Source organism: Symphodus melops, assembly GCF_947650265.1.
Source record: "Symphodus melops genome assembly, chromosome: 20".
Classification (NCBI taxonomy): Eukaryota; Metazoa; Chordata; class Actinopteri; order Labriformes; family Labridae; genus Symphodus; species Symphodus melops.
In genome coordinates, this window is record NC_136710.1 from 19811935 (window position 1) to 19838540 (window position 26606).

At 47.1% G+C, this 26606-nt stretch overlaps 1 protein-coding gene across 2 annotated transcripts; it reads left to right on the top strand.

The window, feature by feature from the left end:
* The first annotated feature begins 2170 nt into the window (after positions 1-2170).
* On the top strand, positions 2171-26074 carry rap1gds1 (RAP1, GTP-GDP dissociation stimulator 1). Of its 2 annotated transcripts, XM_079370972.1 has the most exons (15): positions 2171-2550; positions 5868-5975; positions 6315-6437; positions 7926-8051; positions 12087-12233; positions 16624-16752; positions 17180-17305; positions 19352-19495; positions 20437-20568; positions 20725-20859; positions 21471-21596; positions 22149-22288; positions 22387-22513; positions 22834-22962; positions 23408-26074. In XM_079370972.1, exons 1-15 carry the CDS (start codon positions 2547-2549, stop codon positions 23533-23535), a joined length of 1824 nt encoding a protein of 607 aa, XP_079227098.1. In that variant the 5' UTR covers positions 2171-2546; the 3' UTR covers positions 23536-26074. The 2 variants fall into 2 exon arrangements, with proteins under 2 accessions (XP_079227098.1, XP_079227099.1); XM_079370973.1 differs by lacking the exon at positions 12087-12233.
* Positions 26075-26606: the final 532 nt, after the last annotated feature.

The window sequence follows — 26606 nt, forward strand, 5'->3', positions numbered from 1 at the left end:
CGCCTCGGTGACACACATGCTTGTACATAACGTGAATAAAACCTCCTGACAAACTCAGTGACTCGCTCTGTTCCTGGTGGGAATATTCAATCAATCAATCAATCAATCAATCAATCAATCTGTATCTGTCAAGTCATAACAAGTGTTCTCTCGAGGCGCTTTACTGAAGAACTCAGTCATTGGGATAAGATGCAGGATGCCTTTTTAAAGTTCCTCGTTCACTTCCTCCTCGCCGAGGTGGCGGTCAGAGCAGACCGTGCATGAGCGAGGACGGCGGCGGTTGAGACTGAGCTGTCAATCACTGTCACGTTCACTCACACTGACACTGAGGACAAAGAGTTTTCATCATGCAGCATTACGTACGGTGCACACACACAAACCATGCAGGAACACAATGATGTGAATATTTGTATTTAATTAGAAATATTGTAGCCGGAGGCGCAAAGTTCATACAAACTGTTAAATGTTTGATACACACGTTGATTTAAAATGGCATGTCCAACAGGGGGCGCTGCACATCAGGGCTCCATTTGTGCAGCAATAACAAGAGGAAAAAGATTGTGGAATAAAATGAGCCAAGAAGCTAATTTAACATGATGTATGAAGAGAATGACTTGTTTCTGACAAAAGAGAAAAGTATTTAATGACGTCAGAAGAGACTAAATCAGTGTTTTATATTCAGAGATGTGTGGCACGTGCGCTCATCTCTTCGGGTCTCTTCTGTGCACCATCTGATCAAAGGTCAAACCTCTGCAGCGCCTCACAATCACATGTAATCTCTACAGCAGCAGCACCACCTAGTGGCCGTGTTGGTTAACTGCATCCACATGTTCAGCACGTTCGACCAGGGGAGTCCCAAACCTTTCCATACTGAGGGTCAGGGGTCACTGTGCATGAAGAAGGAGATACACTTCCTATACTACACCTGTCCAGCGGAGGAGGAACATTTAAGAACACAAGTGGATATTTAATTAGTGTGTACTGACCGATTAGAGACAGAGCAGGAAAGTCTCACCTTAATTATCCAAGGAAACAAATGACAGCATGAATATGGTCTCTCTCTCTCTCTGTTTTTCCTGGAGCCCTGACAGACTCAAGAATCACCACTAAATACAAAGAATTAGTAGAAGATTAATATAAACTGTCGGTCTGGTAGAAATAGCGTGGCAGCCAAATCCTTCCTCACGACTGCTATTATTTTGAAGGCTGGTACCGGAAGTGGTAGTGGTACTCAATGTTAAAAAAATAATAATAATAACATACGTATTGAACTTTATAAAAATCGAAATTCTTACAACAAAACAACACAATACACAAACAACAGCTGACCATGCTGAAAAATATCTGACCATTACTCACATCATCTTACAATCAGTGGAAAAGTCTACAAAGTCTACAGCCTACAAATTCCTGTCTGTTTTTACTCTTATTCTTCTCACTCTGACTTTCCTTTAAAAAGAATCTCTCTGCAGAATTTAAGATAAAATAATCCTTTATTCATCTCACAAACTGAGAAATGTACAGTGTTATAGTAACAAAGCAGGATAGCAGAAGATAAATGACACTAAATTAGATAAACATGTAAAAATAAATAATAAAAAAAACAAGCTTTAAAAAAAGTAAAAAAGAGTAACTTTAAGATGTAAGTCTGAACTAACTGTATGAACACTATCATACACACAGTGCATATAAGGATGGACAATTTGTCCCATAAATTATTATTGCAATGCAAATCAAATTAAAAATAAAAATTCAAACAAGGTCAGGTGGCAAAGACATCTTAAAACATTATTATTGCGTATCATATTATTATTATCTATTAAACACAAACTCATAAATACCTACACACACTTTTTTCTGGCTTGTACTATAATTGTCTCTCTTCTTGTTTTGTAAGTATATTGTCTCTTGGCTCGCAATAATAAAAAAAAAAATATATATCTATATATATATATATATATATATATATATCTATATATATATATATATATATATATATATATATATATATATATATATAAATAATAAAATGAATAAAAAATAATAAAAAATAAAATAAATATTTTATTTATAAATAATATATATAAATAAAATAAAATAAATAAATATATGTATTTATTTATATTTATATTTATTTTTTATTAGTACTTTTACTTTGAAGGCTGGGGCCGGAAGTGTCACTGGTACTCCATGTTGGCTCACTTGATTGTGTGTCATGTCACAGTGAAGCAGTCGTCCGAGGGAGCGGCAGCCAGCAGCAGGACTGACTGTCGGTGTGGATATGAGAGGAAGTCAGATGTGTTAACCGGTAAACAGGCCGCTGCATCCATCCGAGCGGGACCGGAGCCTGCTGCACACCAACCGGCTAGCTCGCTCGCAAACCTCGACCCCCCTCTCCCAGTTTGACCAGTTAGGAGCGTTTTAAGGGACGACGTACGGTGAGGGGAAAGCGTGGCCTCTGGCTAACAACGTACGACTGATTTAACAGCTGCACCGGAGAGATAAACACTCCGTTGTTTTTTTCAACGCATCAACATCACGCTGAGATGGGTGAGTAACGTGGCCAGCTAGCGCTAAACCAGTGTTACGGTTTAACTGGTTACCGTGCTAACTGATGACTCGGTGAGACTCGGGCTGAATGAATTGATGGTTGTTGTAATTCCCAAATGAATTGTGATCAATCAACAACAACGAAGGCACATCCTGTGAGATATAGATTAATTAAAAGAGGGCAACAACCGATGTATCCGATTGAGAGTCACCAAATTACACGGTAACCAGTTAAACGGGAACACCAGCTAACATGAACTGCTCATTTTAACCCCTTAAATGTGTTGTTTCCTTATGAATGAAAACACCCATCAGCAGTCATGTAATGTGAACAGTTGTGTTGTCGTCCCCACATTGATTCCACCATCATTTCCCCTTTTTGTTGACTTAAGTTTTGTTTTTAACGTCAGTGAGAGGAAAAAGCTGACTAGCTAAACCGTTGATGCGTGCGCATGCGCGTCAGCTTCAGATCTCGGGTGGGGTAGCTGCTGCTGCTTCTTCTGACTCTCCATCCACTCTCCTCCATCAGTGGTCGTGACCCCACCCCCTCTCCCTTGTTTAATATGAAGATGTGGAGTCTAATTGTGTGCTGTGGATCATTTAGGAGCAGAGATGCTGAATGAAGCTGCTGATGGTGTTCACGGCTCTCCTCCATCTCCACAGCTGTTATGCAATAGAATCCAGCAGCCCACTGTGTGTTGCTGGTTATACTGCACTGCTCCCTGTAATACTGTGTAATGATTGCACACTCACTGGTTAATTCTCTGCGTCTATTAGATTAGAAATGCATATTAAATTTAAAGATTAATCCTGAAATCATGATCAGTCGATTTGAAAGGAGTCCGAAGGTTCACATCTGACAAAATGAATCTCAATAATACGGCGAGCGTCAGCAGCTGCAGAGAGAGATTTATAAATTGAGGACGCTCCGCCGTCTTTTAAATCAGAGGTGTGGACACATTCAGACTTCAAGACAGAAAATGCAAAGACATGAGATGAGTGTTATAAGACGACACTGACGTGCAGGTGAGGAATCTGCCTTCAGTCTCATTATGTGAAATCAATCGGGAGAGGATCGTATCGTGAGTTGAGTGAATCGTTGCATCCCGTCTGATTAATGATCATAAACTCACGTTGGTGAATTCTCTGAGTTTGTTAAATGACAAAAAGCAGATTTGAGGTTCTGAACGAGCTGCAGAGCGATCTGCGTCGGACAGTTCAGGATCTATATTACATAATGTCTAATCCCTCGCCGGATCTCTCGCGCTCTCATTTCACGTCTTATCATCCCGGATTCATTGTGCTTTGCATCGCCCTCCGCCCGCGACAACCGGGTCAACGCAGCCGTGTCTGCACGTCATTATGCAACGTGTCATCATGAACTCAATCTTCTGCTCTCTCTCTACGATCGATGGAGAGAGAGAGAGAGAGAGAGTGTCAGGCTCCTCAGAGTGGTTAGAGGCCGAGCTGCATCGAACCTGACAGCTCAGGTGTGTGTGTGTGTGTGTGTGTGTGTGTGTGTGTGTGTTAAAGAGGGTCGAACAGAACGACGGCTGATTTGTGTTGATGAGCTGATGACTCAAAAACGAAACGCTTGTCAATAAAACCGTTGATGTGTCCAAGCTCAGCATTGAGCTCAGTCAAACGAGCGAACACGCTCATGTGAGTGAGAAAAGCGCCTCCTCGTTTCTACGCCATGCGTCCACACGAGCGGCGTACGGCGGCGTGCTGTTGGGACGTTCAGACAGAAAAACGATGTAATCCAGCTGATTTGATCGCTGGCGTCGCCTGCTGTCAGGACAGGTTGTTACACCGATGTTACACTTTCACAATCACCATGGCGACGGTCTCCGGATGAATTGATTTTCGCCTCTCAACGAGACGATGGCGCCGTTTCTCTCGCTCAGCCATGAAGTGAAACTGGAAGACGACCTGAGTTTGACCCCGACGCTCGCCGTGTGTCACTCTGCATGATGTCACTGTGTTGGTTTGTGATGTAAGAGGAAGGGCTGCTGTTAAACACACATGACTGCTGCTGCATCGTCTTCCTCCTGACCTTTGCCCTGTTGGTGGAGGAGGAAGTATTTCATTGGCTGCTTCAATCAGGAAACATTATTACTTTAATTATATCACTTTTTCACTTCACCTTTCTTTTGACAGACTGACCTGAAGCAGAAAACTCTGGTGTGAAAAAATAAAGTTGATGCAGAAGTGTTAAAATCCTGCAGTTCCTGGAGTGTCCACTAGAGGCTGGCTGCAGCAGCACAGGAAGTCACATACACACCCATTCAAACAGCCTGTTTTTACAGCAGACATGAACATGTTTACAGCCTGCTTCAAAAAACCAAATAGGTGTGATTAGCTCATGTCTCCTTCCACACACACTGTACGGGGGGATGTTTTGATGACTCAGCAGTTTTGATTGGATGAAGGATCAGAGTTATTCACAATAAGGCGTGTAGCTGAGCTGATTGACAGGTGGGCGCCGTGTAACGGTTTGTCAGGAGGCTTAAAACCCGCCTCAGCTCTCAGCCTGTCGTTAGCTTGACTCAGAGTTAGCAGCCTGTCGTTAGCTTGACTCAGAGTTAGCAGCCTGTCGTTAGCTTGACTCAAAGTTAGCAGCCTGTCGTTAGCTTGACTCAAAGTTAGCAGCCTGTCATTAGCTTGACTCAAAGTTAGCAGCCTGTCGTTAGCTTGACTCGGAGTTAGCAGCCTGTCGTTAGCTTGACTCGGAGTTAGCAGCCTGTCGTTAGCAGCCTGTCGTTAGCTTGACTCAAAGTTAGCAGCCTGTCGTTAGCTTGACTCACAGTTAGCCTGAGACAGCATTTCCAGCACGGAGACCGCCATCCATGGGACTCCAGCGCCCCCTGCAGGGAGACACGGGGGACTCCAGCGCCCCCTGCAGGAACACTCAGGCTTCAAATGTTAACAGTGACAACTGTATAATATATTTGTGTGGTTGGAGTTTGGGTCAGAGGTCATGTAGAAGCTGGCACGATGAAACGACGTGTGTAAGATGAGATATTCATGCTGATCGTCCAGCACGGACTCGTGCAGGTAGAACAGACATTAATATGAGGAACGCCGTGCCACCTTATCTCTTCCTCATCCTTTGTGTCGGGGTGGCAGGCGGTTGGACTCGATCCCAGCGCTCAGTTAATCTCTGGTCTGCAGGACGCTCTGCTGCTGTTTGTGTTCGACACGTCTGCTCACACTCTGGTCTCTACGCTGGCCCATCATCATCCTCATCATCATCATCATCGTCGTCGTCGTCCCTCCAGATTAAAACGTGTCTCATGAGCTGTTTGTGTTTCCAGATAACCTGAGTGACGCCCTGCAGAAGCTGAAGCTGGCGTCTTCAGACAGCGCCACAGACAGCGTGGAAGGCTGCCTGGACTGCCTGCTCAAAGCTCTCGCCAACAACAGTGAGTAGAGTCTGAACCAGCATCCATCATAGTCCAAGTCCAGCAGGGACGTCCAGTCTGAAGTCCTCCTGATCCAAGGCCTTTAATATTGAGTGTCCACACACACACACACACACACACACACACACAAATAACATGGCTGCCGTTCAGAAAAGTTTCATCTGCATGTGAGCAGACCTCTCCTGACCTCCGACTGCATGATGGGGCTCATTAGCGCAGTCATATGGCCCCGCCCCTTTTTGTGCACGTAGCTCAGTTTGTTTGTGCACCAGAAATAACAGCCGGCCTGCGACTTTAGCATGCATTCATGTGACTACAGTCTCCACTGTTTCCCTGCAGACACGGAGGCCAGCATGAAGATCCAGGAGATGGCGGTCCTGCCCCTGCTCCCCGGCCTGCTGAAGCCCGAGTCCTCCTACACTCCCAAAGTCGCCAACATCATCGCCGAGCTGGCCAAAAACGGTGAGATGACTTTTCCACACGTCCTCCTGCTCTCATCCTTTTGACTTTCTCTCCTCCGTGGAGACGTTACCGGTCGAGCGAAGCCTGCGGCTTGTCAGTCGTTGGAGAAAAGAGTCAAACAGTCACAGATTTGATTGGTCGTAGCGGGCCCTCGCTTGGCGTTTGAAAGCTCAGCTGTGGATGACGGAGGGGTTATTGTGTGAGGACTCGAACCTTGCATAACTGCTGTGTCAGAGAGCGTCCATCTTCATAATGACTCCGCGTGAGCTCACAGAAGCTTTTAGAGTCGAGAGGGAAAAAAGAAGAAAAAAAAAGCCGTCACGAATGAAGCTCGGGGGAAGAAAAGGTTCGGGATAATGAATGGGGGTTTTTTTCAGCAGATTGCAAGACTGCAGCTAATGATCACTCTCCAGCAGTTTGCCAAGCTTGGCAGCGACCCGCTGGCATTTATCTGTCACCGCTTCCGGAGGAGTCTGCGAGCGGCCAAGTGACTGCTGGGCTAAAGACGGCCGCCTTTCTGTCTGCCGGTTTGAACCCACTCGATTGTGTGAAGCGGCACCAGCTGAGATGTTCGCTTCAAACCTCTCAGTCTGATGAGCATTAATCATGTGAGCGAGGCTGCACAGATACAAGTGTGCTTAAAGGATGCTCTTGTTTACATTCAGAACATGGCAGCACTTTCACACATGCTCCTCCTCCTGAGGTGTTCAGCTTGACTCCTCTCGCCTGAGGAGAGCGCCCGCTCCTCCTCCTTTATTCTTTCATCAGAGGAGCTGCTTTCTGTATGTCAACATACTGAGTGTGTGTTTCACTCAGAGACCGCGCTGGACGCCATGACGCGTTTTAGTTTACTACATAAAGAAAACAAAGTTTGACCTCGGAGGTGCTGCCCTCTGCTGGACGCCCTCAGTTATTGTTTTGTGTGTCGAGTTCTTCTTTGAAGGCAGGGTCGGTCATCTCCTTCAGATCCACAGAGGGGAGGGGGCGTGGCTTTAGAGGGAGCACAGAGGGGGGAGGGGGCGTGGCTTTAGAGGGAGCACAGAGGGGGGGGCGTGGCTTTAAAGGGAGCACAGAGGGGGGAGGGGGCGTGGCTTTAGAGGGAGCACAGAGGGGGAGGGGGCGTGGCTTTAGAGGGAGCACAGAGGGGAGGGGGCAGATGGAGCACTGAGGGAATGCTGCTTTCAGAGTCATGCTAGTTTTTTCAAAATTTACCAACCCTGCCTTTAAAGGTGTCGACGGGCTACATCACGCTGCTGTGATGTCACGCTGACAAGCCAATCCCCATCCGTTCCACTTACCAAGTGGGAACATTAGTAAGATCAGGATTTACCGTACCAAACTGGACTGCTTGGTGAGGACGGTCAGGAAGAATGTTCTGAAAGACCAAGACGGTTCCTCCTAGCGTAGACCCCTTCACTGACCTGGGAGCAGGCGGGTGGTATTTACTAGTTTTCACTCTGGCCTGTTTTCTTCCTCCTCTCTCCTCAGAGTTCATGCGGAGTCCGTGTGTGGAAGCCGGTCTCATCCCTCCTCTCATTCAGCTGTTAAACTCCAGCGACCAGGAGGTTCTCCTGCAGACCGGCAGAGCTCTCGGCAACATCTGCTACGACAGCCGTAAGTAGGAGTTTGCTTTTTCTGAGGGAACACTGAACCCCACTGAATCACAGAGCTGATGGAAAATCACTGCAGATAAATGGAGCTGCAGCAGACCGAGCTTTGATCTTCATTAAAGCTGTCTCAGAGACAGGAAGCTTTCACGGGGTTGTAGCAGTGCATGCTGGGAAATACTGCAGACACAGAAAGGGTTCGGGAAATGACACTCTTAGATCATTGTGTTTGTTTGAAGCTCGTCAGAGGATGCATTGTGGAGACTGGAGGTAAACAAACACACTCATCATAATTCTGCACTTTCTTCCAGCTGCACGGTGAAACCGACCGCTACGACAGACGCTAACGTTTACAAAGCTGAGCCTCCAGTCCTCCTCTTAGGTTTCCAGTTAGAAAGCTGTGTTTGTGTGATGGTGTTCACAGAGTCTGCTCAGGTGTTTCCAGGTGCTTTGCCTGGACGGTGCAGATATCTGACACGTACTGAGCTCTCATCTTAAAGACTTGTTTGCAGCTCAATCAAAAAACCCCAATCTTAAAGCTTCACACATACAGACGCTTTAAAAAGTAAACGATAAACTCGTTTTTCATTCTTTGTTCGGGAGAAAGGAACGTGGAACAGGAAGTCTTTTAAGCGTTGTCTCGCTTTTAAATTTAAATTTAAATTCGTTAAACGTACAAACGTGTGTAAATCCCTCCACCAGGGGGCGCTCAGTCTAAACAGTTAAAAAGATGGCGTTGAGTCTGTGGGGGGGAATCATGGGAGTGATTCTCCCGCCGACTCACCAAACCCTGATTTAAAAAAAAAAAAAAAAAAAAAAGAGCTCTGCGTGGACCGTAGTCGGGACGAACGGGCCAAACAGAATCGCTCTCATGCAGCGGTCTTTGACGTAACAGCCAGTGTTTCCACGGCAACGATTAAATTCTATCGGTTATGGCTACGAGCTCGGCAGGACCCGTCATGTTACAACTCTTAAAAATACTGATTTCTCTGTTGGAAATATTTCAGTTAATGCAAGTACTCAACAAAAACACACATAACATAGTTTTAGTAAAAAAATAAATATATACGTCTCTATGCCTCATTAAAAGAGAGAGAGAGAGGGAGGGGCCTATGGAAATACGTCACAAGTCAGACTACACTACAGGTGCTACTATTTAATGTAAATAAATCAACATGTTGAGTCTTTAAGTATAATGATGAATAAAGTAACACTTGAAAGAGAACCAGTCGAGAGTCGAGGGGGGGGGGGGGTTAAAGCCTGATTCTGCGTCCAGCTTTAAAGGCTTTAATCACAGCTGTCAGTTCTGGTGCACGGTTTCTCCCCGGGCTGGGAAGTCGGACATCTTTGGAATTTGCCGGGAGGTGACATTTGTTTGAGTGGAGGGAGGTCTCTGTGAGCTGGCGTCGACTTATGAAAGATGCACGGGGAGAGTGTGGAGAAGCAGCTGCTCGCTGTCTTAAAGAAACGCCGTGTAATGAAGGAAGGAGAGCTGCTCGCAGTATTTCATCTCTATCAGGAAGCATTTTATCACCCATCATTTATTCTGTATGTTAACCTGTTTTATTCCCACATCGTCATGTATGTTGTTGTTTGTCTCGTTCGTGTCGTGAAGCTCTTTTGTAAGGTCAGTTAAACGCTGCTGTTTAGCCGACAGTGAATGAAAGCAGCAGACTCACTGGTTCATAACGCACTGACTCATGTAACGCTTCCTTTGGCAGCTGCTCGACCACACAAAGCCTCCAACAGAGACAGTCAGCAGTACTGTGACTTCACTGCTCTTTAAAAGGGGCTTTGACCTGGACAACAAAGGCTTCACTTTATCACATCCACTCTCAATAATCTGTTTATTTCAACATGTTAAAGACAGAGGCCTTTTTTTTAATCCCATTGACGATGACTTTCTTTTTCTAAACCTGCGAGAATCAAACTACTCAACAATCATTTCTGGTCATGGTTGGTGTTTTTCTCCGGGTGCACTTTTTAAAATTAAGGGTTTTAATTGTCTTTAGGTCCTGACAGAAATTAATAACTCAGGTTCTCTGAAAAAGGAACAAAGTAAATCCATCATCTGTGTCAGTTTGTAAGTCTGTAAAAACTTCAACCAATGTCTGCCACGAGGTACCAATCTGATGAACCAATCACAGGCCTCCCTGTCTCCCTGCTCTCTGACGAACCAATTACAGGCCTCCCTGTCTCCCTGCTCTCTGATGAACCAATCACAGGCCTCCCTGTCTCCCTGCTGTCTGATGAACCAATCACAGCCTCCCTGTCTCCCTGCTCTGTGATGAACCAATCACAGGCCTCACTGTCTCCCTGCTCTCTGATGAACCAATCATAGCCTCCCTGTCTCCCTGCTCTCTGATGAACCAATCACAGGCCTCCCTGTCTCCCTGCTCGCTGATGAACCAATCACAGGCCTCACTGTCTCCCTGCTCTCTGATGAACCAATCACAGCCTCCCTGTCTCCCTGCTCTCTGATGAACCAATCACAGCCTCCCTGTCTCCCTGCTCTCTGATGAACCAATCACAGGCCTCCCTGTCTCCCTGCTGTCTGATGAACCAATCACAGCCTCCCTGTCTCCCTGCTCTCTGATGAACCAATCACAGCCTCCCTGTCTCCCTGCTCTCTGATGAACCAATCACAGCCTCCCTGTCTCCCTGCTCTCTGATGAACCAATCACAGGCCTCCCTGTCTCCCTGCTCGCTGATGAACCAATCACAGGCCTCACTGTCTCCCTGCTCTCTGATGAACCAATCACAGGCCTCCCTGTCTCCCTGCTCTCTGATGAACCAATCACAGGCCTCCCTGCTCGTTCTCCACCTCTCACACTCGAAGCTCGTCACTGATGACGGAGTTCATACTGAGAGTTTGTCGTTGGCCCATGTGGGTAGGGAAACACTCTGGGGTTTTTATATCGATCTATCTCCTGGACCAATGGCGCTCTTGCGTGTAAGTCAGGTGCTCAAAGGGGAGTGGGTGGGTGTAGGTGGAGCACTGAGTGAATGCTACTTTCAAAATTATGCTAGTTTTCGGAAAAAAAACAAAAAAAACCAATCAACCCTGCCTGAAATGGATTGTTGTGAACATTCATTCATTTCCTTGTTAAGATGCTTTTTGTTACGTTTGTTGATCCTGTGTGCAGGGGTTAAGCTCCAAGTATATTCACAATGAGTTGAGAAATTACCATGAAACTTGGTCCATCTGTTCTTCATCCCTCTGAGATGATTCTGATTTCGGTTCAGTGACCCTCTGAATTTCCTGCAGCGCCACCTGCTGTTTGACTTTAACGTAAATCTTTTGTATTTAATGTTTCGAGTCAAGGTTCAGACTAAAATATCTGGACGACGAGTTTATAGATTGCCTTGAAATTTGGTACATCCATTTATTTTCCCCTTAAAATTCATTTGCTCAACTTTGGTGACCATCTGAATTTCTTGTAGCGCCGCCCACTGTTTGAAATTCATTTATTTACTATTAATTCTTCTTAAGTCTGCACTGTGAAGCCCCAATTATCTTCACGATGATGGGACACATTGCCTTCAAATTTGGTACATCCATTTGTTTTGCCTTTTAAGATGTTTTTGATGAACTTTTATCACCCTCTGATTTTGGGTTTTTTTGGGCTCTAGCGCCACCATCTGTTCAAAACTAACATGTTAGTATTTTCCTAAATTTTGCAGGGAGAGCTGAAGCTTTTTTCTGTCACCACACAAACTCACATTGACACTGTATATCATGAGCAGCCGTTTAATGTTGAAGTTTGCTAAAGCTAGCTGTGCTACATGGAGTGTAAATATTTAAAACGATAGAAAATGACCCTCATTATATCTGAGGCTGTCCTGACTTTCTTTGAACTTGCTTTACTCAGTCTTTGGATGTATGTTCAACCTGAGTTTGTATTGATTTGTATGTTTTTGTACTGCTTTACATAACGTTGCTTTCCAATGTATTTTTCAGGTTGTGTTTGACTTTAATTTCTTTCCTTTTTTATCCTTTTGCTTTGTGGTTGATTTGTGTCCTGGCCTCTTTGTTTTGCAGATGAGGGCAGGAGTGCCGTTGACCTGGCAGGAGGCGCTCAGATAGTAGCTGATCACATTAAATCGCTCTACCAAAATACTGAGCCGGAAAATGAGAAGCTCTTGACTGTCTTTTGTGGCATGCTGATGAACTATAGCAATGATAATGGTAATGACCATCTTTGCCCCCAAGAACAACTGTTGACTAATCACTAATCAGCGGATGTTCTCTTTCTTATACACAGACCTTTATTGTTGTTGTTTTATCACATAGATTTGATTGAACTGAACCTGAAGATTCTCTGATTTTACTTTCTTCGTCTTGATTTTCTCCTGAACTTTCCCATCATGCTCTCTGTTGTGTTTCCATTTTCACCCCCTGAGGTCATCTGCGAGGTCGCTCGTATGCTAGCGGTCCCCTTCTTACTTCCTCCACATTGTTTCCCCCACACAGAGACGATATCTGGGAGTATACTTCCAGGCTGTTTTATTTACTTTTTAATTTATTCATAGAATTACAGCGCGCTCGAGAGAGCGTGTGAGGGTGCAGGCGAGCGAGGACCTCACTGAGAACACCTTGGCGGCTCGGCACACGATAAAAAGTCCCTCTGAGATCCTGCTGAGATAAAAGACGCAGCAGAGTCACAACAAAGAGAGAGAAGGTCCGCGGTCCTTACACGCACAGACAGAGGTGCCTGTAAAGCGTCTCATGGCTTTGTGTGAATCACGTCGATGCACAGCTGCTCATGTTGAACTCCTGTAAATATCGAAACACGAGGCGCAGTCGTAGTTTGTGTCTGTGCGTGAATAAAAACACGTTCGATACATAAACCTTATCGTACCCTAACATAGGAGTCAGAAAAATCAAACAGACCTGCAGTGCATCCATTCATTGTCCTTTCAGTGCTGATCCTCTGAATTGCCCAGTAGCGCCACCAACAGGACAAAACAAACATTGTTTTGGGTCTTTAATCATTTGGCAGTAATTGGATGCATCGCCTTGAAATTTGGTACATCCATTAATTTCCCCTTTCAGATGCTTTTAATTAACTCTGGTGATCCTCTGTATTAGCTGCAGCACCTCCAGCAGTTTGTAATGAACGTAGTTATTTTGAATTCAACGTCTTAGAAGTGATGATTATTGCATTTTTTCTAAATGTTAAAAATGTACACTAACTCTTATCTAATATTGATCACTTATCTGCTCTGCTTTAACTGCTCTTCCCCAGTTTGGGATGTTAAGCCAGCTGATTTTTCCCTCCACTGTGTCTCTGCGTACGTCCTGTTTTGCCGCTGCACTCGGTGTCTTTGTGACAGCAGAGCTTGTTGAGAGCAGACACAATGTGATCTGACAGGCTCAGACCTCCTGCCAAGGTGTGTGTTGGCTCTCCACCAACTCTCTGATGTGTTTGGCTGATTGATGAGACGGGACTTTGGGTGGCTGACTTTCTGTAGCTTTCAGCAGCTTTCTGCATCTCGCTGACGCTTCATATATAGTTAATACAGTGATGACTCCCCTCTCACTCTGAATCATGTGCTGCAGTTAAAAGGTTTCCTCTGAGGAAAAGAAGCAAGAGCAGGTGCTGATCTGTCCGTTAGTCATTGTTTGAAGGATTATACAATCTCATTAATGGGTTAAAACCAGTTTTAGAGATGAGAGATTCATGGTGAACCTTTAAATCTTGGAAGTTGTTGAACATTACTCCATGACAAACAAGCAGCACATATTGGATGTGTCCTCAGCTCACGTTGTTGTGTGTAGAAGTACTGTTTAGGATCCTTGACACCCATTTTAAACATCTGAATTACTGAAATGAGCCAAAGGAGGCCGTCCGAGCACATCGACTCCCTTCTTCTGGGAGGTCAAATTACTGATTTGTGTCGATGCAGTTTGGTTGCTCTGTCATGTTGTCAGACAAAAAACAGCCCTTAAAGATATTCTGTCAAATCCTCAAACTCCAACACATGTCTCCAATGATGAGAAAAGTCCATCCTCTCCGTCTTCTGCCTGCTCAAACAGGCCGTTTGGAGATGTTCCCTTCATGACATCACAAAGGGCAGTAGCCCCTCCCCCAGGTGGGTGACACTCCCACAGCTAGGTGTTTGCTCTGCCCTCTGAGTCTGCCTTCTCACCGTAAACAATAGGACATGGAGCCAGAAAGCAGCGAGTACATCCGAGCCCTTCCAGAGAGGGGGCGTGGTCAGACACAGCTCATTTACATATTTAAAGCTACAGATACAGAAACAGCCTGTTCTGAGCAGGGCTGAACTAGAGGGGTTTATAGACATGATCAAATACAGGATCAGAGTGGATTTACAACAACACACTTCACACACATGATGAAGAGGAGCGAGGACACTGATTTCACCTGAAGAGGAGGAGATGAGACCTTTAAAATGTGGCTTCTGTGGATTTAGATCGAATGAAAACCCTAAAATGATGCAGTGGCCTGGTTTTATTCGAAGCACAAAGAAGTCTTTGGCTTTATTAGCACTTGGAGAAAAACAACCCTGGTTCATTTGGTGTCAGTAGAGCCATATATCAGGTTTTTCATTTGCTCTCATTGTGTCACGCAGCTTTTAAAAATCCGCAGAGGTTTTGTTGATCTTCCAAAAACACATGTATCTGCTTTGGTGGCTTTCCTTTTCTCCGGCTTTATTGGGTCTTGCTGCTCATCTTTCTTCACACTCAAAAACATTCAAAAAGATCTTTTTTCAGACTCTTGTTAAGACTTTGTCCTTTTCTCTCCTGTTCTTTTCATCCACTCCACTTTTCTACAAATGTAAATGTGTGTATCTCGATGTTTTTGGTCATCAGGTGTGTCAAATACTTTGTGCACTTGTTTCCCTCCAGCGACGGACGGTGACACTTCTGTTTAAAGTTTTGGAGTCTTAAACGATAACTCGGCCTCGTGTCGTCGACAGTCTTTACAACTTGGGTCTTGTTTGTTAACAATGCTCTGTCAAATAGTCAGGATGCTTTGTGATTTACTGATTTAGTAGTTTTGAAGTGATTTTGATTCCACTGTGAATTCAGAATTAATGGCCAGTTAAACTTCTGGAAAACTGCAGCCGATGGTCACAAATTAACATAACATGAAAATGATGCATTTATAACGTAATTAAAAAGTCCCCTGCCCCCTAGTGTTTAAAATGGGTACTGCAGTCTAAACTCTAATCATCACAGAGAGCTGTCTCCCCCCCTCTTCTCTAGAGTCAATGCTCACACTCTGTAGCTTCAGTGTTTAGCCAGCTCTGCATGTGGTGGCCACTGTAGCTTCAGTGTTTAGCCAGCTCTGCATGTGGTGGCCACTGTAGCTTCAGTGTTTAGCCAGCTCTGCATGTGGTGGACACTGTAGCTTCAGTGTTTAGGCAGCTCTGCATGTGGTGGACACTGTAGCTTCAGTGTTTAGCCAGCTCTGCATGTGGTGGACACTGTAGCTTCAGTGTTTAGCCAGCTCTGCATGTGGTGGACACTGTAGCTTCAGTGTTTAGCCAGCTCTGCATGGGTCTGTAAAGCTTTCTGCGTTCTAACCTCTCTCCATGTTTCATCTCCAACATTGATCCTAGTTTGAGCAGCTTTCTGCTGCTGGAGCTTATTAGAAACATGCAGAGGCTTTTTAGCTCGGGTACAATCACTTCTATCTGAAGCAGTTCCACTGCCCGCTTCCATCGCTGCAACACCTGTTCACCTGATAACTGCTCTCATATCTGGCAAACCCAGGGGCGTCCAAAACGGCCTTCAAAGCCCCGCCTACCTTCTCTGGTCCAATCAAATCCAGAGCATTCAGGAGCAGAATCTAAAGTTAGAAGGAGGACATACTGGCTGCTGCATTGTTGTCAGAGAAGCTTCAACACAGCAGGTTGAAACAAATAAAATCAACCTGCAGCCTGTGCAGCACAATCCCTGTGCGTGTCTTAAAACACCTCTGTGTCTGGGCCAGTTATGCATTTTGATTCTCTCCAGGTTCAGAGGTCAACAATCAGCCTTAAGAAGCTGAAGCCTCTCTAACTTTAATCTACAGTATTTATGACTATATGACATAAATCAGTGATATCATATCAACCGCTTCCTTTAACTTCCTTCGTAGCGTGAGATCTACAAACCGTCTGAAGTCTCTTTAACTCCCACAGATTTATCATCCGAGATCAATAACTCACATGTTTCATTTGGGTCTAAAAGCCAAAAAGATGCTGAAAGTGGCCGAATAATTAGACTTTATAAGATTGTATTAGAACTCAAACAAGATCGATGCAACAAAACCAGAAGTCCAAGACATCCAATATCGTGTTGTTTCTTGTTTTAACGCAGATAAACATGGTGCTCTCTCTCTTCCCGACCTATTCGATACTGTGGATCATTTAAATAACGGAGGCTGAGTCGTTGACCTCGTCCGTAGAGTCAGTCACTCTGATGTTCATAAACGATCTCTCGTCACGTTTGAGGAAATTCACATCGTTGCCTTTTGTCTTTTCTTCTCTTCTTCTTTTTGTGTCTTCGCTCGGGGATCGTCTGCTCACCTTTTCCCCTCTTTGTCTTTTTTTTTGTCTTCCTGCAGATTCCTTACAAGCCCAGCTGATCAACATGGGGGTGATTCCCACTCTGGTGAAGCTGCTCGGCATCCACTCTCACAACACAGCCCTGACGGAAATGTGTCTAATCGCATTTGGGAATCTGGCGGAGCTCGGTGAGTTTACGCCTGTTTGACGATGCTAACATGATGCTAACACGATGCTAACACGATGCTAACATGATGCTAACACAATGCTAACTTTTAATCAACATCTCAGTTAGAGCTGTTAAAGTCAGAATACCATCCGTCGATCCATCCATCAGCTGTACACTCTTTCCTGTTAGTGGTCGCAGGAGCCAATCACAGCTTTCATTGAGAAAGAGGCGGAGTCACACCCTGTCAATCATATAAAACAACCTGGCCTCAGATCAACTTTCTCAAACTAGACAAATCAGGGTTGTCATCATCGATCCAGCGTGCTCCCGTCCTGCCCGACATCCGTGACCTCCAACCGTCGCCTTTGACCGACGTACTAAACACGTCCCCAACAAACGTCTCCTCTCTCCTAACTCGCCTGTGATTGGTCGTTTGTTGTTTTCAGAGTCGAGCAAAGAGCAGTTTGCCTCCACGAACATCGCCGAGGAGCTGGTGCGTCTCTTCCAGAAGCAGACGGAACACGAGAAGAAGGAGATGATTTTTGAGGTTCTGGCTCCGCTCGCTGAAAACGGTAATGTGATTTTTATTTATTTATTTTTTAAAAAATTTTTTCATAAATCATTCAACAAAAAAAGCTCGAATTCCCCGTGTGAGAAGAAGTGTGGAGATTAAAACAGAGCGGTGAGAGTCTGCAGTGTTCTGCATTTAAATGAACGCCGCGTCCACCTACACGATCGTAATTTATCCTCCGAGTGTGAGTCACAGCGATGCTAACTGCACAGTCATGGCAGACAGATCCTGCATTTGCTCAGCTGCTCTCTTTAGAGCTTACAGGATGTGTGTGTGTGTGTGTGTGTATGTGTGTGTGTGTGTGTGCATGTGTGTGTGTGTGTGTGTGTTATTACCGTTCCAGGCACTCTGAGTGCTCGTACATTGTCGGTCTCCAGGACAACGTCCTACTTAACTCCGCTCCAGAGAAACCTTGTTCTCTGTCGGCCTCTCTCATATTTAATGCTCTGTATTTTCTTCTACAGTTTTATAGACACACACGATTATTATAAATTTAGGGGCAGAGTGGTGGGTCTGGATTTGTTTGGACCAGAGAAGGTAGGCGGGGCTTTGAAGGCCGTTTTGGACGCCCCTGGGTTTGCCAGATATGAGAGCAGTTATCAGGTGAACAGGTGTTGCAGCGATGGAAGCGGGCAGTGGAACTGCTTCAGATAGAAGTGATTGTACCCGAGCTAAAAAGCCTCTGCATGTTTCTAATAAGCTCCAGCAGCAGAAAGCTGCTCAGACTAGGATCAATGTTGGAGATGAAACATGGAGAGAGGTTAGAACGCAGAAAGCTTTACAGACCCATGCAGAGCTGGCTAAACACTGAAGCTACAGTGTCCACCACATGCAGAGCTGGCTAAACACTGAAGCTACCGAGTCCACCACATGCAGAGCTGGCTAAACACTGAAGCTACAGTGTCCACCACATGCAGAGCTGGCTAAACACTGAAGCTACAGTGTGCACCACATGCAGAGCTGGCTAAACACTGAAGCTACAGTGTCCACCACATGCAGAGCTGGCTAAACACTGAAGCTACAGTGTCCACCACATGCAGAGCTGGCTAAACACTGAAGCTACAGTGTCCACCACATGCAGAGCTGGCTAAACACTGAAGCTACAGTGTCCACCACATGCAGAGCTGGCTAAACACTGAAGCTACAGTGTCCACCACATGCAGAGCTGGCTAAACACTGAAGCTACAGTGTGCACCACATGCAGAGCTGGCTAAACACTGAAGCTACAGTGTCCACCACATGCAGAGCTGGTTAAACACTGAAGCTACAGTGTCCACCACATGCAGAGCTGGCTAAACACTGAAGCTACAGTGTCCACCACATGCAGAGCTGGCTAAACACTGAAGCTACAGTGTCCACCACATGCAGAGCTGGCTAAACACTGAAGCTACAGTGTCCACCACATGCAGAGCTGGCTAAACACTGAAGCGTCAGTGTCCACCACATGCAGAGCTGGCTAAACACTGAAGCTTCAGTGTCCACCACATGCAGAGCTGGCTAAACACTGAAGCTACAGTGTCCACCACATGCAGAGCTGGCTAAACACTGAAGCTACAGTGTCCACCACATGCAGAGCTGGCTAAACACTGAAGCTACAGTGTCCACCACATGCAGAGCTGGCTAAACACTGAAGCTACAGTGTCCACCACATGCAGAGCTGGCTAAACACTGAAGCTACAGTGTCCACCACATGCAGAGCTGGCTAAACACTGAAGCTACAGTGTGCACCACATGCAGAGCTGGCTAAACACTGAAGTTACAGTGTCCACCACATGCAGAGCTGGCTAAACACTGAAGCTACAGTGTCCACCACATGCATGGCATTTATATCCACATGAAGAGGCACTTTGCTGATCAGAGTAGAGAAACCTGCTTCGTGTTGTATCGGACTTTGAGCTGATGTGGAGTAAAACCTGCTGATCAGACTCACTGAAGCGTTTCTCTGCATGTCGAGTCTCTCGGGATCATGTGATGCTGCACTGCAGCAGCCGTGCGGCGCTCTGTGGTCTCCTCTGAACGTCTCCTCCTCCTTCTTGTCTCCCGTCAGATGCGATCAAGCTGCAGCTGGTGGAGGCCGGCCTGGTGGAGTGTCTCCTGCAGGTGGTGGCTCAGACTGTGGACGGGGAGCGGGAGGAGGACGTCGCCCAGCTCAAGACCGCCTCGGACCTCATGGTCCTGCTGCTGCTGGGAGGTACGCGCTCCAGATGTGTGCAGGGTTTGATGTCAGCAGAACACGGCGTCCTGAACCTTCACTCAGCCTCGTGTAACAGATATTAAAGATTCATGCTGATTCTCGTTGCAGCTCGGATCCTGCAGCCAGCAGCTCGAGGTCGTCAGCGGGGAAGCGCTCCCTCGACTGACTTAATTTATGAACACAAACTATAAGAACCCATAAATATAAATGTCTGAAGCAGAGGATCAATAATTCAACATTGATCTAAATATTTCATCGCAGCAGGATGAACTTGGACGCCGTGTTGTTAATATTATATATGATGGAGGCTCTGCAGCTCGGACTCCACGCCGTGAGGCTGAGCGTGCACGTGAGAGTCCACGTGCACGCTCTGAAGCGCTCGAACACGACGTCTTACAGATGCCATGAAGATTTTAATGAATGCACGGAGAGGAGGAAGTGCACCGCTCGCTATATGGCGTGCTCAAAAACCGCACGCCCCGTTTTATCCTCCGAGGTGTGTGTGTGTGTGTGTGTGTGTGTGTGTGTGTGTGTGTGTGTGTGTGTGTGTGTGTGTGTGTGTGTGTGTGTGTGTGTGTGTGTGTGTGTGTGTGTGTGTGTGTGTGTGTGTGTGTGTGTGTGTGTGTGTGTGTGTGTGTGTGTGTGTGTGTGTGTGTGTGTGTGTGTGTGTGTGTGTGTGTGTGTGTGTGTGTGTGTGTGTGTGTGGAAAGAGGATCTGCTGTATCGGGGTGTGCACGTGTTTCTAATGTGAACGCACGCCAGCGAGGGAGGGAGGGCCTTGACTAACTCCCACAGGAGGGCGGGCGGCGTTATCAAAGCCTGTGAGGCGAAAACACGGGTCAGAAATGATCCGCCTCGCACGCTCGCTGCGGCTCGTGAAACGGCGACCCGTGAGCGTGCAGGTGAGCCTGACCCGTCCTGCTTCCTCCCGTGTGCAGACGAGTCCATGCAGAAGCTGTTCGAGGGCGGGAAAGGCAGCGTCTTCCAGAGAGTTCTGTCCTGGATCCCGTCTCACAACCACCAGCTGCAGCTCGCCGGGGCCCTCGCCATCGCCAACTTTGCTCGCAATGGTACGTTTGACTTCCTGTTCTTTCTGATACCGTGAGTAGAGTCGAAGAAACGTGGACGACCACAGTTTGGCGTTCAGAGTGTTTTTGAAGCTGATGGCGTTGTCACGGGTAACGCGTTGTCACGCCCTCTGCTTCTCCTCCTCTGATTGGCTGCAGATGGAAACTGTATCCACATGGTGGACACCGGGATCGTCCAGAAGCTTCTGGATCTGTTGGATCGACACGTCGAAGAAGGAAACGTCACGGTTCAGCACGCCGCTCTGAGCGCCCTGAGGAACCTCGCCATACCAGGTGAGACACACACACACACACACACACCTACACTCACTCACACACACGCGCACACACACACACACCTACACACACACACACACACCTACACTCACTCACACACACGCGCACACACACACACACCTACACACACACACACACACCTACACTCACTCACACACACGCGCACACACACACACACCTATACACACACACATGCACACGCACACAACTACACACACACACACACACACACACACACCTATACACATACACACGCACACAATTACACACACACACACACACACACACACACACCTATACACATACACACGCACACAATTACACACCTACACACACACACACCTACACACACACACACACACACACCTATACACACCTATACACACACACATACACACGCACACAACTACACACACACGCACACAGAGAGCTGATAACCTGCTTGTTGTTTAATGTGTGTGTGTGTGTGTGTGTGTGTGTGTGTGTGTGTGTGTGTGTGTGTGTGTGTGTGTGTGTGTGTGTGTGTGTGTGTGTGTGTGTGTGTGTGTGTGTGTGTGTGTGTGTGTGTGTGTGTGTGTGTGTGTGTGTGTGTGTGTTCTTCTCTGCAGTGGTGAATAAATCTAAGATGCTGTCAGCTGGAGTAGCCGACGTGGTGTTGAAGTTCTTACAGTCCGAGATGCCTCCGGTTCAGTTCAAGCTGCTCGGCACGTTACGGATGCTCATCGACACACAAGGTGCACACACACACACACACACACACACACACACACACACACACACACACACACATACACGTCTCACTCTGCAGGACACAGTCCCACTTCCTCCTGGCTTTCCATGATCTTCAGATTGTTTTTTACTGAGTCACACGAAGGCGCTAGCTGCTGCTCGTGTTCTGACGCTGAGCAGATGGTTTCAGGCACCGAACGCCGTCAGAATCAGAGAGCGAGGAGAAGCTGCCTCTGCACACCAGAACAAACCTCAAACTGAACACCTGAGATGACTTTAATGTCTGCCCCCTCACAGATATCCCAGAATCCTTCACTTTGTCATACAAGCATAACATTTGCTTCATACACTCTCGCCACGCAAAATTCAAGATGTCCGCCCAAAAATGTGTTTTTTCCTTAACAACTCAAAATGCATATGTGCAAGACGGGACAGCTGGCATGAGCTCCAGCAGCCACACAGTGAGAGAGATAATGGATGACTGTGATGCAGATGTGTTACATAACGTGTGTGTGTGTGTGTGTGTGTGTGTGTGTGTGTGTGTGTGTGTGTGTTAGCTGAAGCTGCAGACCAGCTGGGGACCAATGGGAAGCTGGTGGAGCGGTTAGTGGAGTGGTGTGAAGCCAAAGATCACGCAGGAGTGATGGGCGAGTCCAACAGACTCCTGTCAGCGCTGATCCGACACAGCAAGTCCAAGGTCCGACGCCGCGTCCACGCACACGTTTATATTAAAAAATAAAATAAAAAAGTCTTTTGTTTTTTTAAAAATATGTGTGTGTTGTTTGCGGGTTTCAGGAAGTCGTCAGAACGGTCATCCAGGGAGGAGGCGTCAAGCACCTGGTTACCATGGCGACCAGTGAGCATATGATCATGCAGAACGAAGCGCTGGTGGCTCTGGGGCTCATAGCGGCGCTGGATCTGGGTAAGACCCGAAGCATGTGGTACATCCACCGCCTCCGGCGCCCCGCTTCGGATCGGGTCTTTTAAGCATCCGGTGTAAAAGTCACATCCTGATTTAAGAAACTGGGATACGCCCTTATAAGGCTTTGGAGAAGAAATGTGTTTTGGTAATGAAAGGATGGACAGGTTTCAGGCGCCTGTACATATAAAGCAGGATTTAGTATTTCATGTAAACGGGGACATAAAGAACCAGCTTCCTCTAAGTGCACTTCCTGAAGGTGATTAAAACCAGGATGAGGATCTCTGGAGTCCATGTAAGCAGAGTCTGCTCCTGTGTTTCAGTCGCAGCAGAGAAGGACTTCGTCGGAGCCAGTCTGGTGTCGGTGCTTCACAAACTGCTGTCAGACGAGCGGAGCGCTCCGGAGATCAAATATAACTCCATGATCCTCATCTGTGCCGTCATGGGCTCAGGTGAGACCTCACATTACCATGGTTACCATAAACCCCTCTATTTCAGAACAGGCTGTTTCTGTGTCTGTCGCTTTAAATATGTAAATGAGCTGTGTCTGACCACGCCCCCTCTCTGGAAGGGCTCGGGTGTACTCGCTGCTTTCTGGCTCCATGTCCTATTGTTTACGGTGAGAAGGCAGACTCAGAGGGCAGAACAAACACCTCGCTGTGGGAGTGTCACCCACCTGGGGGAGGGGCTACTGCCCTTTGTGATGTCATGAGGGGAAAACCTCCAAACGGCCTGTTTGAGCACACATGTTCTGAGACGTGGAGCAGGCAGAAGCACAGACAGATTAGAGACACGTGTTCGAGGAACATGGAGAAGCTCGAGTCCATTTAACCGTAACTTGACACACATCCTGAATTTGAGCGTTAACGCCACTTCCTGTCGCTCTTCTCTTTTCAGAGCCGCTCCACAAAGAGGTCCAGAGCCTGGCGTTCATCGACGTGGTGTCAAAGCTTCGTGCCCACGAAAACAAAACGGTGTCCCACCAGGCGTCGCTCACAGAGCAGCGGTTAACTGCCCAGAGTTAAATGACTGTGTCAAACCCCTCCCCCTTCCCATGCCCCGCCCCCAAATACACCCATCCACCCAAACGCCTGCCTGACCACCTCCACATCCCCCCGACCACTCCTCATGACTGCCCCCCCCCCCCCGTGCCCCATCGTCATGTGCCAAGGTACCATGTCGCGTTAACTGCCAGCTAGACATGCGGTCATGTCTCCGCCCCCCCGTAACCTCTGCCCCGCCCACATCCACACCAGGGTCAGACTGATGCGTCTCAGTGTTTTCTACCTGAAATGTTTTCGGTGTTTTTTTAGGATTTGCTCAGACTTGCGTGTTTGTTCGGGTCGGACGCCAAAACTCTCCTGAAAGCCATAAAAAAAGAGATTTCTGAAGCTGTGTTTGTAGATCCAGGACGCCAAGCGGGGCGGGTTTTCATTTCAGGTCTTTAACCCTCGAGACTCCGGGAGCTCTTACATTGGACGGAGCATGTGGTTTTCATGTAGACCCGGTCGTCTCTGTGGAGAGCGCGTCCTGCAGCGATTGGTCGAGGAGCTCCCATCCGTCCACGGACAGTTCTATCCTCATCCTTCTATATTATAGAAATCATTGCGATAGATCTGTTCAAGCTGAATCATTGTGTCGGGATATCGTGGTTAGTACGGGCCGAGGATTTATGGCGTGTCTGGACTTCACCTGCGGAAGGTCGACGCCGCTCGAGCTCCCGCCGCGTGGTGTGCGGTTTAAACGCACAACGACAAACACACACACACACACACACACACACACACACACACACACACACAAGGTCGTCGTTCTCCGTGTTTTGGACTTCCTGTCCCCCCAGGACGGCGGGCACTGCGGGGCTCTCGAGGGTTAAACACCCGTTAACTTCTCGTGACGTGATTGGTCCGGGCGTTCACGCTCATCGTCTTCTTCTTCTCTCTTAAATGTGACCTCCATCAGTCTGACCCTGGCGCCCTCCTCTACTTGTGCATGCATCTCTCTGCTACAAGTAGCTCCACGGGAGCCGAGGCGCCATACACGCCATACAGCCCGACGCAATAGATAAGAGACGACACTCTTCTACGACCATAGCTGTGATTCCATCCGCCGATGAAAAGTCCACAAAACAAAACAAACATCCACATGTGTAAAAACGTGCACAAAAGAACAAAAAAAAAAAAACTACTTCCTGTTGTGATTTTTCTTTGATTTTTAAAAAAAAGCTTCCGTCATGGCGTGCCCAGTCGTGTCCCGTGTAGCTCGAGTGTTAACTGACTAGAACCTGTGCATGTTATCGTCCTGTTGAAGGTGTGACCGTGTTCATCCCGCCTCTGTGCCGCTCTCACACACACACACACACACACACACACACACACCTCGGGGCCGAGCACACTCCTCTTTGTTTTGCACTTTTCCTTTAAAGGTGGAGTCAGCAGCTGCTCCTGTACCGACGCTGCACGCTAGGCCACAGTCACACATGTACGGAGGCCCACAAGGGACAAGGAGCAGCTGAGTTTTATTTTGAAGGAGACAGGATGCTGACTCCACCTTTTTAAGGTCGAGAGATTTTATCAGATTTTTAACTCTACAGATCAAAGACGTTTGTCCCTTTTTTCTCGCACAGACGTTTTGACTCAAAGAGCGTCGCGTGCAGTTGGCGTTCTCAGACAGGAAGTCAGGACACGCCGCAGAATTAAAGTGTGTGTCTGCACAGTGGATGAACCCGTTGAAGAAGGACTCACGGCCTCCTGAAGGCGGGAAGTCTGTCAGGTCCTTTTAACGTTCTTCTTCATTTGAATTTGATTTAATAGCTGCTGGCTGGCGAGCTCCGTGATTGGACAGCGTGTGAGCCGCAGTGCATTGTGGGGCTCCCGTGTGTCCTGTGCTGATCGAGTAAACATTCAGGGATTTCTCGACAGTCGCCCTAAATGTCGCCGCGTTTCTCCTCCTCCGCGAGTCGTCGGGCAGATTTAACGTCTCAGTTCGGACTCTTCTTTGTGTTTTTGCGTTCCCACATTTTTACAGATTCAACTTTTGTTTGTTTTTCTACCGATGACACAACAAAGAATTTTATTTAAGGACGTGAAGGACGGGAGAGGACGCAGGAGGCTGTGAAGAGCGAGGACGGACAAAATATCAAAGTGAAGGTGCAGCATGAGTGTGTGTGTGTGTGCGTGTGTGTGTGTGTGTGTGCGTGTGTGTGCGTGTCACTCGGGGGAGGAAGGTGTGTAACGAGGTGAACAGGTGACTGAACGCGGGACACTATTCATCAGCACAGCGCCCCCCAGAGGACAAACCTCTCCTCAGTCGTGGTCATCAAAGGGATTTGTGCTCGCATGCGTCCACACACTCGCCGTGTTCGTGCTCTGGGCCCACGCTTTCTTTTCTAAAGGTATGAATGGTTATTTATCAGATCTGTGCTCTTTGAAGACACACGCCTGTGGAGCCGTATCCATAGTAACTGCATAAAATACAAATATAAACTTCAATGTTTGTTGTAAATGTCATGAGTTGTACATTTGGAGGATTGTAACTCAGCAGAATATTAAAAGATGATCGCTGCTCCTGGTCGTGTGTCTTTTTCTTCTCACAGCAGAGAGTCAAACGTCCAAACAGCGTGCCGAGAGCTTCCTGTTTACAGTGTGAAGGCTCAAAGGCTGAAATAGAAATAAAGTCAGAGACCGAGTAAAGACGAGACTTCGAAAAAGTGGAAACCAAGGTGGATTAGGAAAAACTACAACTACAACCCCCCCCCCCCCCCCCAGCCGGTTCATGCTGCTGGACCCAGTCTGGTCTGGAATCAGAAATATCCAACTAGTTTGATATTTCTGATTCCAGGTCAGGGAGGCTCCGACCTGGGGAGATAAACACTCGGGTACAGGAAGCTCCTCCCCCTTCCCTTTGAGTGTGACGTGCACTCAGGTGGGCAGAGAAGACAACACAGCTGCACGTTCCTCTGTCCAATCAGAAACTAAAGAAACAATGCGACACGGAGGTGAAGTCCTCCAGGAAGCTCTCAGTCGTGTCCCACTCTTCATCGGTTTGAGGTGAGTCTCACTTTACCTGTAAATAATAAGTTACACACAGAAGCTTC

Coding starts and splice junctions, on each gene's coding strand:
- rap1gds1 (XM_079370972.1), top strand. Junction 5,976..6,314: donor CAAAGCTCTCGCCAACAACA/GTGAGTAGAGTC, acceptor GTTTCCCTGCAG/ACACGGAGGCCAGCATGAAG. Junction 12,234..16,623: donor GAACTATAGCAATGATAATG/GTAATGACCATC, acceptor GTCTTCCTGCAG/ATTCCTTACAAGCCCAGCTG.